The sequence below is a fragment of the Schistocerca piceifrons genome, unplaced genomic scaffold (assembly GCF_021461385.2).
Source record: "Schistocerca piceifrons isolate TAMUIC-IGC-003096 unplaced genomic scaffold, iqSchPice1.1 HiC_scaffold_2171, whole genome shotgun sequence".
Lineage (NCBI taxonomy): Eukaryota > Metazoa > Arthropoda > Insecta > Orthoptera > Acrididae > Schistocerca > Schistocerca piceifrons.
Window position 1 is genome coordinate 2,831,461 of NW_025728088.1, and position 14,276 is coordinate 2,845,736.

General features: G+C 42.7%; 1 protein-coding gene across 4 annotated transcripts in view; it reads left to right on the forward strand.

Moving 5' to 3' along the window:
- Positions 1 to 14,276, forward strand: part of LOC124742183 — a 103,516-nt gene that overhangs the window by 36,302 nt on the left and 52,938 nt on the right. For all 4 annotated transcript variants that reach the window (XM_047248764.1, XM_047248762.1, XM_047248763.1 and 1 more), the window contains one exon: positions 10,665 to 10,863. In XM_047248764.1, coding sequence (XP_047104720.1) covers positions 10,665 to 10,863 — 199 coding nt within the window. The remainder of the gene's footprint in view (positions 1 to 10,664; positions 10,864 to 14,276) is intronic.

The following is a 14,276-nucleotide window of genomic DNA, read 5'->3' on the forward strand; positions in this document are numbered from 1 at the left end:
GGATTGAACTACCGAAGTGTAATCATTTCTGTAATAAATTACTACAGGGTAGTGTTAAAAAGGAACTGTGACTTTTTTGTGTAAATACTGACTGTATTTTGTACCACAGTTAAACAATTAACTTCACCACTGTTATTGTAGATGTCGATCTGGTTTTGTGGGCTAGTAAGTTTTTGTAATTGATAAACGGGTCACTGTTCTTAACAGTTGAACTTAGTGAAGAATGCATGTATGTGTGTTAATGCAATCTAGATTATATGTACATTTTTGAGTAAACACCATCCCTCACTCATTTGGACTTTCAACTTCACTGATAAAAGAGTGATGATGCTACTGAGGAAAGAACTACAATAAGCAGGTCAGTTCTGCTTAAAGTCTTTGCTGAAGCAGAGAACTTACCTCTCCGTTTCTCACAGTACCAACTCCAGCTCACTTACGCAATCGCACTCGAATGTTTTCCTAATTGTCCAACTTATCGGATTCTTCTCGGATAAGAGGCACCGATCCACCCACCCTCGGGGGTGATTAACAGTCGGAATGCACCTGGAGGTCCCCCACGTAACTTGCTCAGAATGTGCACACCGTGTTCTGCCCCCTCCGTTAGCACCCAGACCACGAATTGAGACCAACCTGCATCATCCCTGTTATCTTTCAATGTCTGTTTTTGTCAGTTCATCAGGAGTATCAGGATGGTAGTAGCTCTGAAACCCCGAGTAAGGCAGGATATGCTTTACGCCTCGTGCTAACCCTTTTTTTTAAAAAAGAAAATTGCTACCAGGAACATCTAGTGTTTTTACTGCAGAGCTGATAGTCATTAACAGAGCTTTAAGTTTTATAAAACAGACTTCTGTTGATGAGATCTTAATTTGTAGTGACCCAGTGAGCAGTCTCCGTGCTATTGACCGATGTTACTTTCGTCACCTACTGTTTACGATCTTTTCCGTGACCTCGGTTGCAGTGCCTGCTCAGTTGTCTGTCTCCGGGTCCCGAGTCCAGGGAATGAACCGGCTGCCTGTTTTGCTGGAGAAGCGATTACCCACCCGACATTCACGTAGACAGTAGTGTGTGGAGATCTGCAGACCTCTGTTCACTCAGAAACAGAACATCTGGTGAGCTACTGTCCCTTTTAACAAACTCTACACTATCGAGGAGACTGCTGCTGTACCGCTGTAATGAATCTCCTATCCTACGTAGCACAGTCTTCCGGATTGTTCACCTCTAATGTTGGTGGACAGCATACGGTGGTTTTGAAGTGCTTTTGGGATGGTGCGGGATGGTTTGGCTGGTTCTGTGGGATTGTCAACACCACCATCTCTATCAGCTGCCACGGTCATACCTCTCCTACTCTGTTTTAATCACTTTCAGGTGTGGTTTGCCCTTTTTTCTGCCATACCCTATTTTGTGTTTTAGGGGCAAGACCTTCATTATTTCTTACCCTCCGTACTAGCTGTTGACAGAGTATCTGCTTAATAGGGTTTCACGCTTCCCCCAAGATAGTGGGTGCTGTTCCCCTCTTTAAGACTTCGACTCTCCGGAGAGGGGCGGCTGAGGGAGGGGAGACTCCCGCCACACGCCGAGCCTCGAGCGACACTCGCCCGCGCCCACCCACCTCTTGACATCACTGTTACTCTCACCTTATTTTCTTGTCGGCAGCCCATCTGATGTTCATTACGTTTATAGATTTATGACTTTTGCTATTTTGAATGTCCTGGCTAGGTCATCTTCTTCCTCTGTAACTTGGTGAGCCCATTATGTGGTCGGTGGGGATCGGATAGGAGTGAAGTTTCTGCCTCCACAAATGGGTGTGGGGAGAGTCCTCGTATGCTCTTATAATTTTGTATCTGCCCAACCCGTAGACATTTACCTCTCTTTAAATTAATTCTCAGCTGTGACAGAATGTCTGCAAGGTCGCCACAGGCTCTGGAAATTGGGGAATATCGGGGAATTTTAAACACGTCAGGGAAATTGGGGAAATTTGAAAAAACACTAGAAATACTCATTTTTGTCCCGGTATGTGAAATGGTTTGTTTACTGATGTGTCGTGCACCGTCGCTGAGCACGTGCGCCTCTTCCCTACTCCCTCATTGCTGCTGCTTCTCTTCTCCCCTTCCTACCGTTCCCATCAGTTCGCAGTCGGTGCTGCCTAGCAGCTGCCGACGAGAGGCGTGGAGGTGTGGGGAGTGGTTTGTTCGGATCTGATTCTGAGAGACTGTAGACGCAGTGGCCAGAGCTGGCAGCCCTGCGTACGTGAGTTGCGTCTTAGTGATTGTGTGAATGCGTGTGTGCTCTTGTTTGGCTGTGGCTGAAAATTTAGTTGTGAGAGTGTGATTGTCTTTTCTACGTGCCCGTTCTGGTTCAGCGATCGTCTTTACGGTGACTCGCTACCTATCCTCATTATTATCGATTCTCGGAGTATTCGTACGGATCGAGCACCGTGGCCTCATTTCGTCGACGCGCTGTCTGTGACTCTGAATAGCTGGCCACACGAGTGGATTTCCGTGACGACCTAAAACTGCAGGCCATTTCTGCGAGTATCTGTAATGTGTCTGGCCTGCCGTTCAGTTTCCACTAATGTGCAGGCCCTGCCTGTCTGATCTAGTCCCACTGATCTGCCTGCAGGCCGGATCTGCTTGTGTGTGGTGCGATGCAGCAGATTTTCACGGTTTATCCTCGGACCCAGGTCTGCGGTGCTCCTCAGCAGACCAGAGGCCGTGGGCAATGGATTTCAGGAATTGTGACTGTCTCACCACAAGTACGTTGCACAGTGCGGCATTTTATAGACATTTTATTTGTTCTAGTACATTTTGGCACTTCAAAAGTAGTTTATATATCAGAAAAATTGTGTTGGTTGCTGGCAGCTTGTGCACTATGTACTCATGTATTTGTCAAAAGAAAAGTCACATAATACTCACTAGACATGGCCTGCACCTCAACAGGTATGGGAAGGGGAGGTTGGCAAAGCTTATACGTGACAGCATAGGTGGGGTTGGTGGGATCACTCGTGGGATAATTCCTGCAGTAGTGGGTGTTAGAGCTGCACCTTTTTTAGATTGAAGTCAGCTGATAGGTATTCCTGCTTAAGGGAAGTTTCTCTAACAAGGGAATCACTTTTGACAAAGCTTAGGTATCCGAGTAATAAGGGAATTAGTATATTTCATCAAAATATACAAGGTATTAGAGATAAAGTTAGTGAACTGCTTATAGATGTTGACTCTGAAATTATTGGTATATCTGAACACTTCTTAAATAAGGAGATAATTCAGAGGCTTCCTTTACCAGGATACAGGTTGGCTGGCTGCTTTTCGAGGAGCTCTTTGCAGTGTGGGGGAGTAGCCATGTATGTGAAAAACGGCATCCCATTTGAGTCAATTGATGTGTCAAAGTACTGCACTGAAAATGTGCTTGAATGTTGTGCAGGTGTGGTTAAATTTAATGGAGCTAAACTTGTAACTGTTGTTATTTATAGATCCCCAGACTCCGATTTCACAACATTTTTGCTAAAGCTAGAAGAGGTTCTTGGTTCACTTTATAGGAAATACAAAAAGTTAGTTATATGTGGTGACTTCAATATTAATTGTATAAGTGATTGTGCAAGGAAGAGGATGTTGGTAGACCTCTTTAATTCATATAATCTTATGCAAACCGTATTCTTTCCAACGAGAGTGCAAGGGAACAGTAGAACAACCATAGACAACATTTTTGTTCATTCCTCATTACTAGAAGGGCATTCTGTTAGCAAAAAGGTGAATGGCCTTTCAGATCATGATGCGCAAATTTTAACTTTAAAAGATTTTTATGCTGCAACATGTGTTAAATATAGTCATCAGCTGTTCAGGAAAGCTGATCCAGTTGCTGTAGAGACCTTTGTAAACCTTATAAAGGAACAAGAGTGGCAAGATGTTTATAGTGCTGATACAGTAGACGATAAATATAATGCTCTTCTCAAGACTTTTCTCATGCTCTTTGAAAGTTGCTTTCTGTTAGAACGTTTAAAACAGGGTACTAGCACAAACAGGCAGCCTGGGTGGCTGACTAGAGGGATAAGAATATCTTGTAGAACAAAGTGGCAATTACATCAAAACGTTAGAAACAGTCAAAATCTAAATGCAGCAGCCCATTACAAACAGTATTGTAAGGTGCTTAAAAATGTTATTAGGAAGGCAAAAAGTATGTGGTATGCAGATAGAATAGCTAAGTCTCAGGATAAAATTAAAACCATATGGTCAGTCGTAAAGGAAGTTGCTGGTCTGCAGAGACAGGTCGAGGATATAGAATCAGTGCGTAGTGGGAATGTCCGTGTTACTGATAAGTCGCATATATGTACAGTATTTAATAATCACTTTCTGAATATAGCAGGTGAACTAAATAGAAACCTAGTCCCAACAGGGAATCATATAGCGCTCTTAGAAAAAAGTGTTCCGAGACTGTTACCTGAAATGCTCCTCCATGATACTGACAAGAGGGAGATTGAGTTAATAATTAAATCACTAAAGACCAAGAACTCTCATGGATATGATGGGGTATCTAGCAGAATACTGAAGTATTGTTCTATGTATGTTAGCCCAGTTCTCAGCCATATCTGTAACTTTTCCTTTAGGAGTGGTCGGTTTCCTGACCGATTAAAGTACTCGGTAGTGAAGCCACTTTATAAAAAGGGAGACATTGATAATGTTGACAATTTTAGATCTATTTCTATGCCATCGGTGTTTGCTAAAGTTATCGAGAAGGTTGTATATACAAGGTTACTGGAGCATTTAAATTCACATAATTTGCTGTCAAATGTTCAGTTTGGTTTTAGAAATGGTTTAACAACAGAAAATGCTATATTCTCTTTTCTCTGTGAGGTTTTGGACGGATTAAATAAAAGGTTGCGAATGATAGGTGTTCTCTTTGATTTAATGAAGGCTTTTGACTGTGTTGACCACAAAATATTACTGCAGAAGTTGGACCATTATGGAGTAAGGGGAGTAGCTTGCAATTGGTTCGCCTCTTACTTTAAGAACAGAAAGCAGAGGGTAATTCTCCGCAATATTGAGAGTGGTAGTGATGTTCAGTCCCAATGGGGCACTGTTAAGTGGGGCGTTCCCCAAGGGTCGGTGCTGGGGCCACTGCTGTTTCTTATTTATATAAATGATATGCCTTCTAGTATTACAGGTGATTCAAAAATATTTCTGTTTGCTGATGACACCAGCTTGATAGTGAAGGATCTTGTGTGTAATATTGAAACAGTAACAAGTAATGTAGTTCATGAAATAAGTTCGTGGCTTGTGGAAAATAATTTGATGCTGAATCACAGTAAGACTCAGTTTTTACAGTTTCTAACTCACAATTCAACAAGAACCGATATTTTGATCAGACAGAATGGGCATATTATAAGCGAGACGGAACAGTTCAAATTCCTAGGCGCTCGGATAGATAGTAAGCTGTTGTGGAAAGCCCATGTCCAGGATCTTGTTCAGAAGCTAAATGCTGCTTTATTTACCATTAGAACAGTATCTGAAATAAGTGACAGTTCAGCACGAAAAGTAGTCTACTTAGCATATTTTCATATGCTTATGTCGTATGGTATTATTTTTTGGGGTAATTCTTCTGATTCAAAAAGGGTATTTTTGGCTCAAAAACGGGCTGTTCGAGCTATGTGTGGTGTAAGTTCGAGAACCTCTTGTCGACCCCTATTCAGAAATCTGGGAATTCTGATATTGCCCTCACAGTATATATTTTCTTTAATGTCGTTTGTTGTTAGCAATATTAGCCTATTCCCAAGAGTTAGCAGCTTTCACTCAGTTAATACTAGGCAGAAATCAAATCTGCATGTAGAATGCACTTTTCCTTGACTCTTGTGCAGAAAGGAGTGCAGTATTCTGCTGCATCCATTTTCAATAAGCTACCACAAGAACTCAAAAATCTTAGCAGTAGCCCAGACTCTTTTAAGTCTAAACTGAAGAGTTTCCTCATGGCTCACTCCTTCTATTCTGTCGAGGAGCTCCTGGAAGAGCTAAAAAATTAAGCAAATTCCAGTGTTACATTGTTGATTTTCTTCATTTAAACTTACGACTTGTCACCTGAATATGTTTTTTTTTTATATCTCATTTTATCTGTTTCTAATATCGTGTTATAATTTTATGTATTGACTCGTTCCATGACCATGGAGACTTCTCCTTAATTTGGTCCCACAGAACAATAAATAAATAAATAAATAAAATAATAGATGTAACACGATATCAAACATAGTAGAACCAACCTTTTATTGGCAGCCACCGACAGAGCTGGTTTACACAGTTCATCCCCATCTTACACACTTCTTTCAAGAGGCCTACTTTTTTCTGAGGTTATTTATGAAACTGGTGAAAGTATTTTAAATCTCTTTTAACTCCAAGGAAATGCGTATTTTTGTCACCAAAAATGTTTCATTTATTTGAAATAAATTAATATCAGTGGTTTTAATGAAACATACATACCGTGTGGCTTGCTTTCTCCATCTAAAAACAGTTCATTACAAAAGATGTTGAGGTTAGTACTAAAGATTTTTGCTCACATCAGGAAATGCCATCTGCTTGCAAGGTTTTTTTAAAGATATTTCCTAGTTTACACTATTGTTTCTTGTACCGTAGCTACAAAGACAGATTGTCAACTTACGTCTTAATTTTCACCCTTGAAATCTCAAAATTTGTCAGGGAAAATGCTAAAACTTGTCTGGAAATCAGGGAATTTCACTCAGGGAAACTTGTGGCAACCCCAGTCCGATACATCGCCATGAGTCCCTCGATCCTTACTGACCAACCGACACATTTCTTTGCGTTGTCCTGCTTCTGTAATTGTAACCTCTTCACATTTTCAACTGTGCGAATCCGAGCAAAGGAGATTGCAAAAAAGGTGACAGTTGCTAGGATATTAGGTATAAAACCTAACATCCGAGAAGAAATACGTAGTCTTAGAATCTATAAATTTCAGTACCACTTTGCGCAGTGGACAGTGACACCGTGTAGCATTAATTGTCAATTCACGAGCCTAAGTTCGAATATTCGTGCGAGTTGCTCTTTCCGTGTAGCAGAATTAGTGTAACTCCGTTTTTCTGCGCAAATCTGTTTCCAATCAGTTGCATGTCGAACAGCACCCACTCGGCAGCAGTAGTACCTGAAAAACAGCATTCGGTGAAATCAAAAAAGTGTATGAGCACTTTGCAAAGTGTCAGTTGCACCCAAATAGTACTACTTTTACTGCAACAACAAAAGTAAAGAACATTAACAGTTTGTGTTACAATCGCCCGGTAATGACGACAGTCCTGTACTGTGATCTTGACAGACCTATTAGCCACTTGTATGCATCGTGACTAAAATGCTTGTAATGTAGTTGAGAATTCAGTTTTTTATACAGATAACCTCCTCAATTCTCATATTTACTATTGTAACTCAAAGCATTAAACTTACTAAGTATATTGTTCACTCTCAAAATTATATACAAATCAACTCGAATCAGTCTGTAGTTTGCAGTTGTAGTGTACAGAATGTAATTATAATACTACTGCGACTCCCTGTTAAGTTACAGCTGTGTGCCGGAGTGGTACATTACCTTTCACGGGCAAGTGTTCTGCCTACTGAACAATCCGAGCACGACTCACGACCTGTGCTCACAACTTTACTTCTACCAGTTCCTCATCTCCTACCTTCGAAACTTTACACAAGTTCTGTCACATTCCTCGCAGTCTCGACACTCCCTAAAGAAATGATCATACCCAGAAATGGCTCAGCTGTTACCTAAAACGTAGTTTCTGCAATGAATTTTGACTCTACTGTGGAGTGTACACTGATAAGCAACTTCCTGGCAGGTTCGAGTCTTGGTCAGCCACACACTTTTAATCTGCCATTAGATTTCAAATTGGTGCACACTGTGCTTGAGGTTGAAAATTCATTCAGAGCAACAAAACCACACAAACTGAAAAAAGAAAAAATAACAAATGACAATAAATTAAAAGCACATTTTGGTCTTGCTGAAACTTTCTCAGCAGCAACAGTACTTAAATACCAAATTACATAAAACTGCAATAACAGTCCAACACGTTTTCATTAAACAGTCTCAGAATAATTAATTATGTTGAAAGGCTCATCTCTACTTACTTTTTAAAGAAAAATTCATTTATGTATTGTTAATAAGAAACAGTGATACACGTTAACTCTAAGAACAATAATGCGAAAGAGAGATCGTGTTTTATTATAGTTTACTTGACCTGTCTCATATATGAAATTTTTCAACATAAGAAAAAGCAGATACATATGGCTAAATTGACAGTGAAATTAGTCTATTCTTAGTACACATATACAGAAACAATTATTGCTACACATGTTCTTTGTCTTGTCATGACAACTGTATCACCACTGGAATTAGTTCACAGTGGACAACTGGCAGATTCTGCATCTGATATACGCATGACGCGCATAATCACAGGTGATTGTCAATAAAAACAAATAAGATAGTTAGAATTTTGTTTAAAAATAAAAGTATAACATTTGTAGCTGATGTTGTTGTTTGTGCCTGTTACTTATAATTGACTTTGTAGAAGGTTCTTGTAAAATAAGTACAAAAATGAAAGAAAAAACTTTAGTAGACAGTCTCCAAAAATTTGTGCTATGCACAAAGGAAAATAAAAACTGTATTTGAATTTCAGCTCCATCTCTAGTGGCCTCATTGTCGACAGCAGGTTAAACGCTAATCTCCCTTGCTTCTTTTGTTTGACTACTACTACTACTACTACTACTACTAGTGTTCCAGCAGTAATTGTTCCTATTCATTAAAATGCTTATCATTATACAGTCTAATTTTGGAAGTCTAAGTATCTCAAGTGCTATCAACATTTAATATGGTTTAGCGTTCCTTTACCTTTTATTCTTGACAGTTGTGCCTTTATGTGCTTGTTGGACTTCTGATCCATCTGTTTTAGCATTGCTATTAAGAACTGTTACACCACATTTTTAATCTGTACCAGATAACTTGTGAGATATCAATTGCATTAATGTGTATTTTCTTCACAAAACTTACGTAGACTTGTTAAGTCAAACCTACTCAGTTCAATAAGCCGTGTCCAAAATGGCTCGGAAAGAATGATGGAGATTATAATGTCTCCTTGTCTAACAACCTTCAGTCGTTTCAACCTACGCTTTGGTTTTCAGCACTTTTATTCTCACATTGCAGCCCCCCCCCCCCCCCCCCACACACACACACACACACACACACACACACACATGCACAGGAGTTGTGTCGCGTCACTGGCTGCCTCCACAGGCACAACAGTTGCCGATGCGCGTGGTTCTGATGCAGAATCGTGTCTTTCTCAACTCACAATGAAGTATTGACAAATCTATATTTGTTCATGATAGGAGGTCACATGTTATGACAGGTCGGTGTAGCAAGCACGTTATTATAAATGTTTTCATAGAAATAAAGTGGTGATGGCTAATAACTTGTAGTTCGCATATTTCTGTACTTCGTGGACCCGATGCCCACAATAATCCCGACAAATACCCAGGGAGCCCCTCAGCCAAGATACAGACCTCATAAATGCCTTGTTGTTGTTGTTGTGGTCTTCAGTCCTGAGACTGGTTTCATGCAGCTCTCCATGCTACTCTATCCTGTGCAAGCTGCTTCATCTCCCAGTACCTACTGCAGCCTACATCCTTCTGAATCTGCTTAGTGTATTCATCTCTTGGTCTCCCTCTACAATTTTTACCCTCCACACTGCCCTCCAATACTAAATTGGTGATCCCTCGATGTCTCAGAACATGTCCTGCCAACCGATCCCTTCTTCTAGTCAAGTTGTGCCATAAGCTCCTCTTCTCCCCAATTCTATTCAATACCTCCTCATTAGTTATGTCATCTACCCATCTAATCTTCAGCATTCTTCTGTAGCACCACATTTCGAAAGCTTCTATTCTCTTCTTGTCCAAACTATTTGTTGTCAATGTTTCACTTCTATACATGGCTACACTCCATACAAATACTTTCAGAAACGACTTCCTGACACTTAAATCTACACTCGATGTTAACAAATTTTTTCTTCTTCAGAAACGCTTTCGTTGCCATTGCCAGTCTACATTTTATATCCTCTCTACTTTGACCATCATCAGTTATTTTGCTCCCCAAATAGTAAAACTCCTTCACTACTTTAAGTGTCTTATTTCCTGATCTAATTCTCTCAGCATCACCCAACTTATTTCGACTACATTCCATTATCCTCATTTTGCTTTTGTTGATGTTCATCTTATACTATCCTTTCAAGACACTGTCCATTCTGTTCAACTGCTCTCCCAAGTCCTTTGCTGTCTCTGACAGAATTACAATGTCATCAGGAACCTCAAAGTTTTTATTTCTTCTCCATGGATGCCTTATAAAAGTGAAATTACTACTATTAATGATCCTTCCTTCCCATCAACATCAGAACCACTGGTTTTGAAAGTTAACATTTGTGCTGATATGCCCCCCCACCCCCCCTATTTTTGTGCTTGTGTTTGTTATTGTTTGGTTTTCCTATCTGTTCACTTCTGGTTTCACACGGGACAGCACTTCGATTGTGGGTGCTAAAATAGACTGCCACAGTGTGTTGACAAATTCTCTGTCCTGCCAGTCGGAGATACTATTCAGGAGTGAACTGTCGACATATTGCTATTCCACAGGGTCTCGAGGCACTGCAACTCGGAGAACTGTAAGAGCGGAAGGACCGAGCGGGAGGCGATGCGTATTTTCCGCAGTGCCCGAAACCTGCGTAAAGTACACAAGTGGTGCGCCGTCAGCCCCCACGTCATCGACGTGCTCTGCGACAGCCAGAGACTCGCAGATCTCTGCCTGCACGCCGCCCAGAAGCTCGGCTATTCGGTAAGTGTTACATTCTTTTTATTAAAAGATGGGAAATCCGGGATTGAGTAATGACAAGATTGCTATTGATAGATTGCTATTCACCGTATAACGGAGATGCTGAGTCTCAGATAAAACAAAAAGTGCTGAACAAGTAAACTTACGGCTGAAAGGCCTCCTTCTGGATTACACACACACACACACACACACACACACACACACACACACACACACACCGCACATGCACGCACGCAAATAGAACTCACATACATGCCCACTGTCTCAGGCTGCCGAGGCCAGATTGTGAGCAACTGCATGTAATGGGAGAAACAATCTGGGTAGAGGGGGTGAGAATGAGACTGGATGGGAGGGATAGCATGTAGAGGTGGGGGGACACTAAAGTGCTGCTTGTGGGAACATACAGGAATGAGGAGAGGAGATGGTAGGGCAGCTAGGTGCAGCCGGGGTGTTAGACAGAGAGCGGGGAGTTGGGGAGAGGGGGGTGCGGGAAAGGAGAGAAGTAAAAGGACTGTGGGTGCATTGGTGGAATCAAAGGCTGTGTAGTGCTGGAGTGGGGACAGAGAATAGGATAGGTGGGTTAAAGACAATTATCGACAGAGGTTGTGGCGAGGAGAGTTACGAGAACATAGGATATATTGCGAGAGTTCCCAGCTGTGCAGTTCAGAAAAAGCTGGTGGTTGTAGGAAGGAACCAAGTGGCACAGGCTGTGAAGCAGTCATTAAAATGAAGAATGTCGTGTCGGACAGCACGCCCGGCAACTCTGTACCACCTCTACAAAAGCCTCCGAACCTCCCACACATCGCCTCATAGCTGATAAACCCTGCCTTGCTAATGTTGTACTTTTACCCCCGCCCTCAAAAACTCCCTTCCACCACCGTCCGGAATTCAGAACCTAAATAGACCCGAAACACAGTTGTGATCTTTCCTCCGAAAGACTTAGCCCCAGAAAGTCCTTTCTGAAGGACTTACCTCTTGCCTGGTTCCAAAGTTCAGTCCTGCTGGACTTTTTAAGGAACTTCTCTCCTTCTCCTGGTCTCTGCAGTGGAAAAAATTGTTTGCTACCGACCCTACCCACCAGACTCGACCAAAGACTAATGTCGGACCTGGCCGACTCAGTTCCCTCCCATTGCCCCCAACTCACCCCCTGTTAACTTCCCAGAATTTCTTAAGCTCGGACCTCGCTTCACCGTCATTCCCCAAATTCCTCGACGTGTAAACTAACTTTCCATCTGGAGAAAGAACTCAATCCACCATGTAAAAACTGATCCTGACCTTGCAAGCCTACCTGCTGACAAAGGCTCCACCACTGTGGCTTTGAACTGCAAGGATTACGTGGCAGAAGGGCTCCACCAGCTGTCTGATTTGTCCATCCACAAACCGTGCCACATTGACCCTGTTCTAGAAATCTAGCAGGGTCTCCAGACTCTCCTAAAATCTTGCACAACCTCTCCCCAGAGAGTCTCTCTCTCCCTCTCTCTCTCTCTCTCTCTCTCTCTCTCTCTCTCTCTCTCTCTCTCTCTCTCTCTCTCTCTCTCCCTCCCCCTCCCTCCCTCCCTTCCTCCCTCCCTCCCTCCCTCCTCCTCCTGCTCCTCCTCCTCCCTCCTCCTCCTCCTCCTCCGACCCCCCCCCCCCACCACTCCCCCACTCACTGCACTCCTACTTTCTATATGCTCCACGAACTGAACCACCCACCGTTACTGTGCCCCCACTGAGAGAATCTCTGCTGTTGTAGAACAACACCCTCAGCCTATTACTTACAACCTACACTCCTATCTTAAAGACACCGACCATTTCCTCCTCAGACTCTCCACAGTTCCTTTACTGCACGGTGCCTGCTCGTCACTATTGGTGCCCCCTCCCATTACACTAACATTCCTGATGCCCACATCGTAGCCAATACTGAATGCTACACCTGAAAAATTCCAGATCTACAACCTCCTTCCTGTCACCCTGACCGACTTTCATCTGGTACTCCTCAACCCGACAAGCCACCTTCCTCGATATTGTCCTCCACCTCGAGCGCTGCTACTTCGGCACCTCTAACCACACAGAACTTACCGGCCACGAGCAGTACCTCCACTTAGGCACAGCTGACACCTGTTCCGTACAGAGAAACCCCTGTCCCCTTTGAACAGCCCAGCCACTCCCGGCCGTCGCATCTGTAGTGACGAGCAGTGCCTCCCGCTGACGCCTTCACGGACCGACCTTGTGCAGAAACAGATATCCCGTGCCTTATTTCTCCGGTCAGCCGCCACCTTCCGGAGTCCCACTGTCCGACCGCAGAGGACCGTTCCTCTCGTGACTCGGTGCTGCCCACGACCGGAGCAACTGAATCGCATTCTCTGCCAGGGTTTCGGCTACCTCTCGCCGTGCCCCAAGCTGAGGAACATCTTGCCCACTATCCCTCCCAAGCTGGTATTCCGCTGTCCACCGAATGTACGCGATATCCTCGTCCGTCCCTAGACGGCCTCTGCTCCCTACCCTACACCTCTAGCTCGTATCTGTGTAAAAAAAAAAACGAGATGTGAGACCTGTTCCGTATGTTCTTCCATCACCATCTACGTACTGAGATGGTGGCGCCGCGTATAGACGTACTACTCGACAGATCTAGAGTTTTTAAATCCTGTGTGTGTAAAATGTAGTAAGAAGGTGAGAAATGGTGTTAAATTATGCCCACGGTCCCAAAAATGGATCCGTCGACAATGTTTAAATACTTTAGAAGAAAGAAATGCGACTTGCGACTGTGGGAATGTGCACTGTAGTTATCGTGATTTATTGTTTTTGCGAAAGGAATATCGAGAAGGCTGTGTGACTGCTTCATTAAAATACGATCTTGTCAGCCAAACTGTACGTACAAAGCTTGAAAAAGTGATAGGAGTCAATACAGAGTGTAGTGACACTTTTGTAAATGGGCCAAATGATAACTTCATATGGCCTAAAAAGTTCCCTCGTGTTAACCGTAACGAGAAAAACTTCAGTCTCCCAGTGGCAAAAAACCTGTGACGAGTCTAAAAGATGTGAAAATAGCGAAAGAAACAAAGTACTTTCACCAAATGCAGAGTTTAAAAACCAGTCGAGTACGAAGTCTTGTAATAACGAGCGAGGAAGTACCGGTACTATAATTTTCAGTGAACATACGTATTGTGAGAACGTGACGAACACAAGTAAGAAGAACAAAGAAGATATTTACATGCTCTCAGACAGTCATGGAGAGGGCTTAGCTGGTATCATGTGTAACACGCAAACTGTGTTTAAAGTTAGTGGAATGACAAAACCAGGGGCTCCCTTGAGTGAAATTCTAAAACACTGTGAGCATTTTTTGGAGCCCGGAAGAAACTGTTTAATAATTGGGGGTGCTAATGACGTTTATAGGAATGAGGGTAAACTTCCCACAAGAGCACTAAGAAGCACTC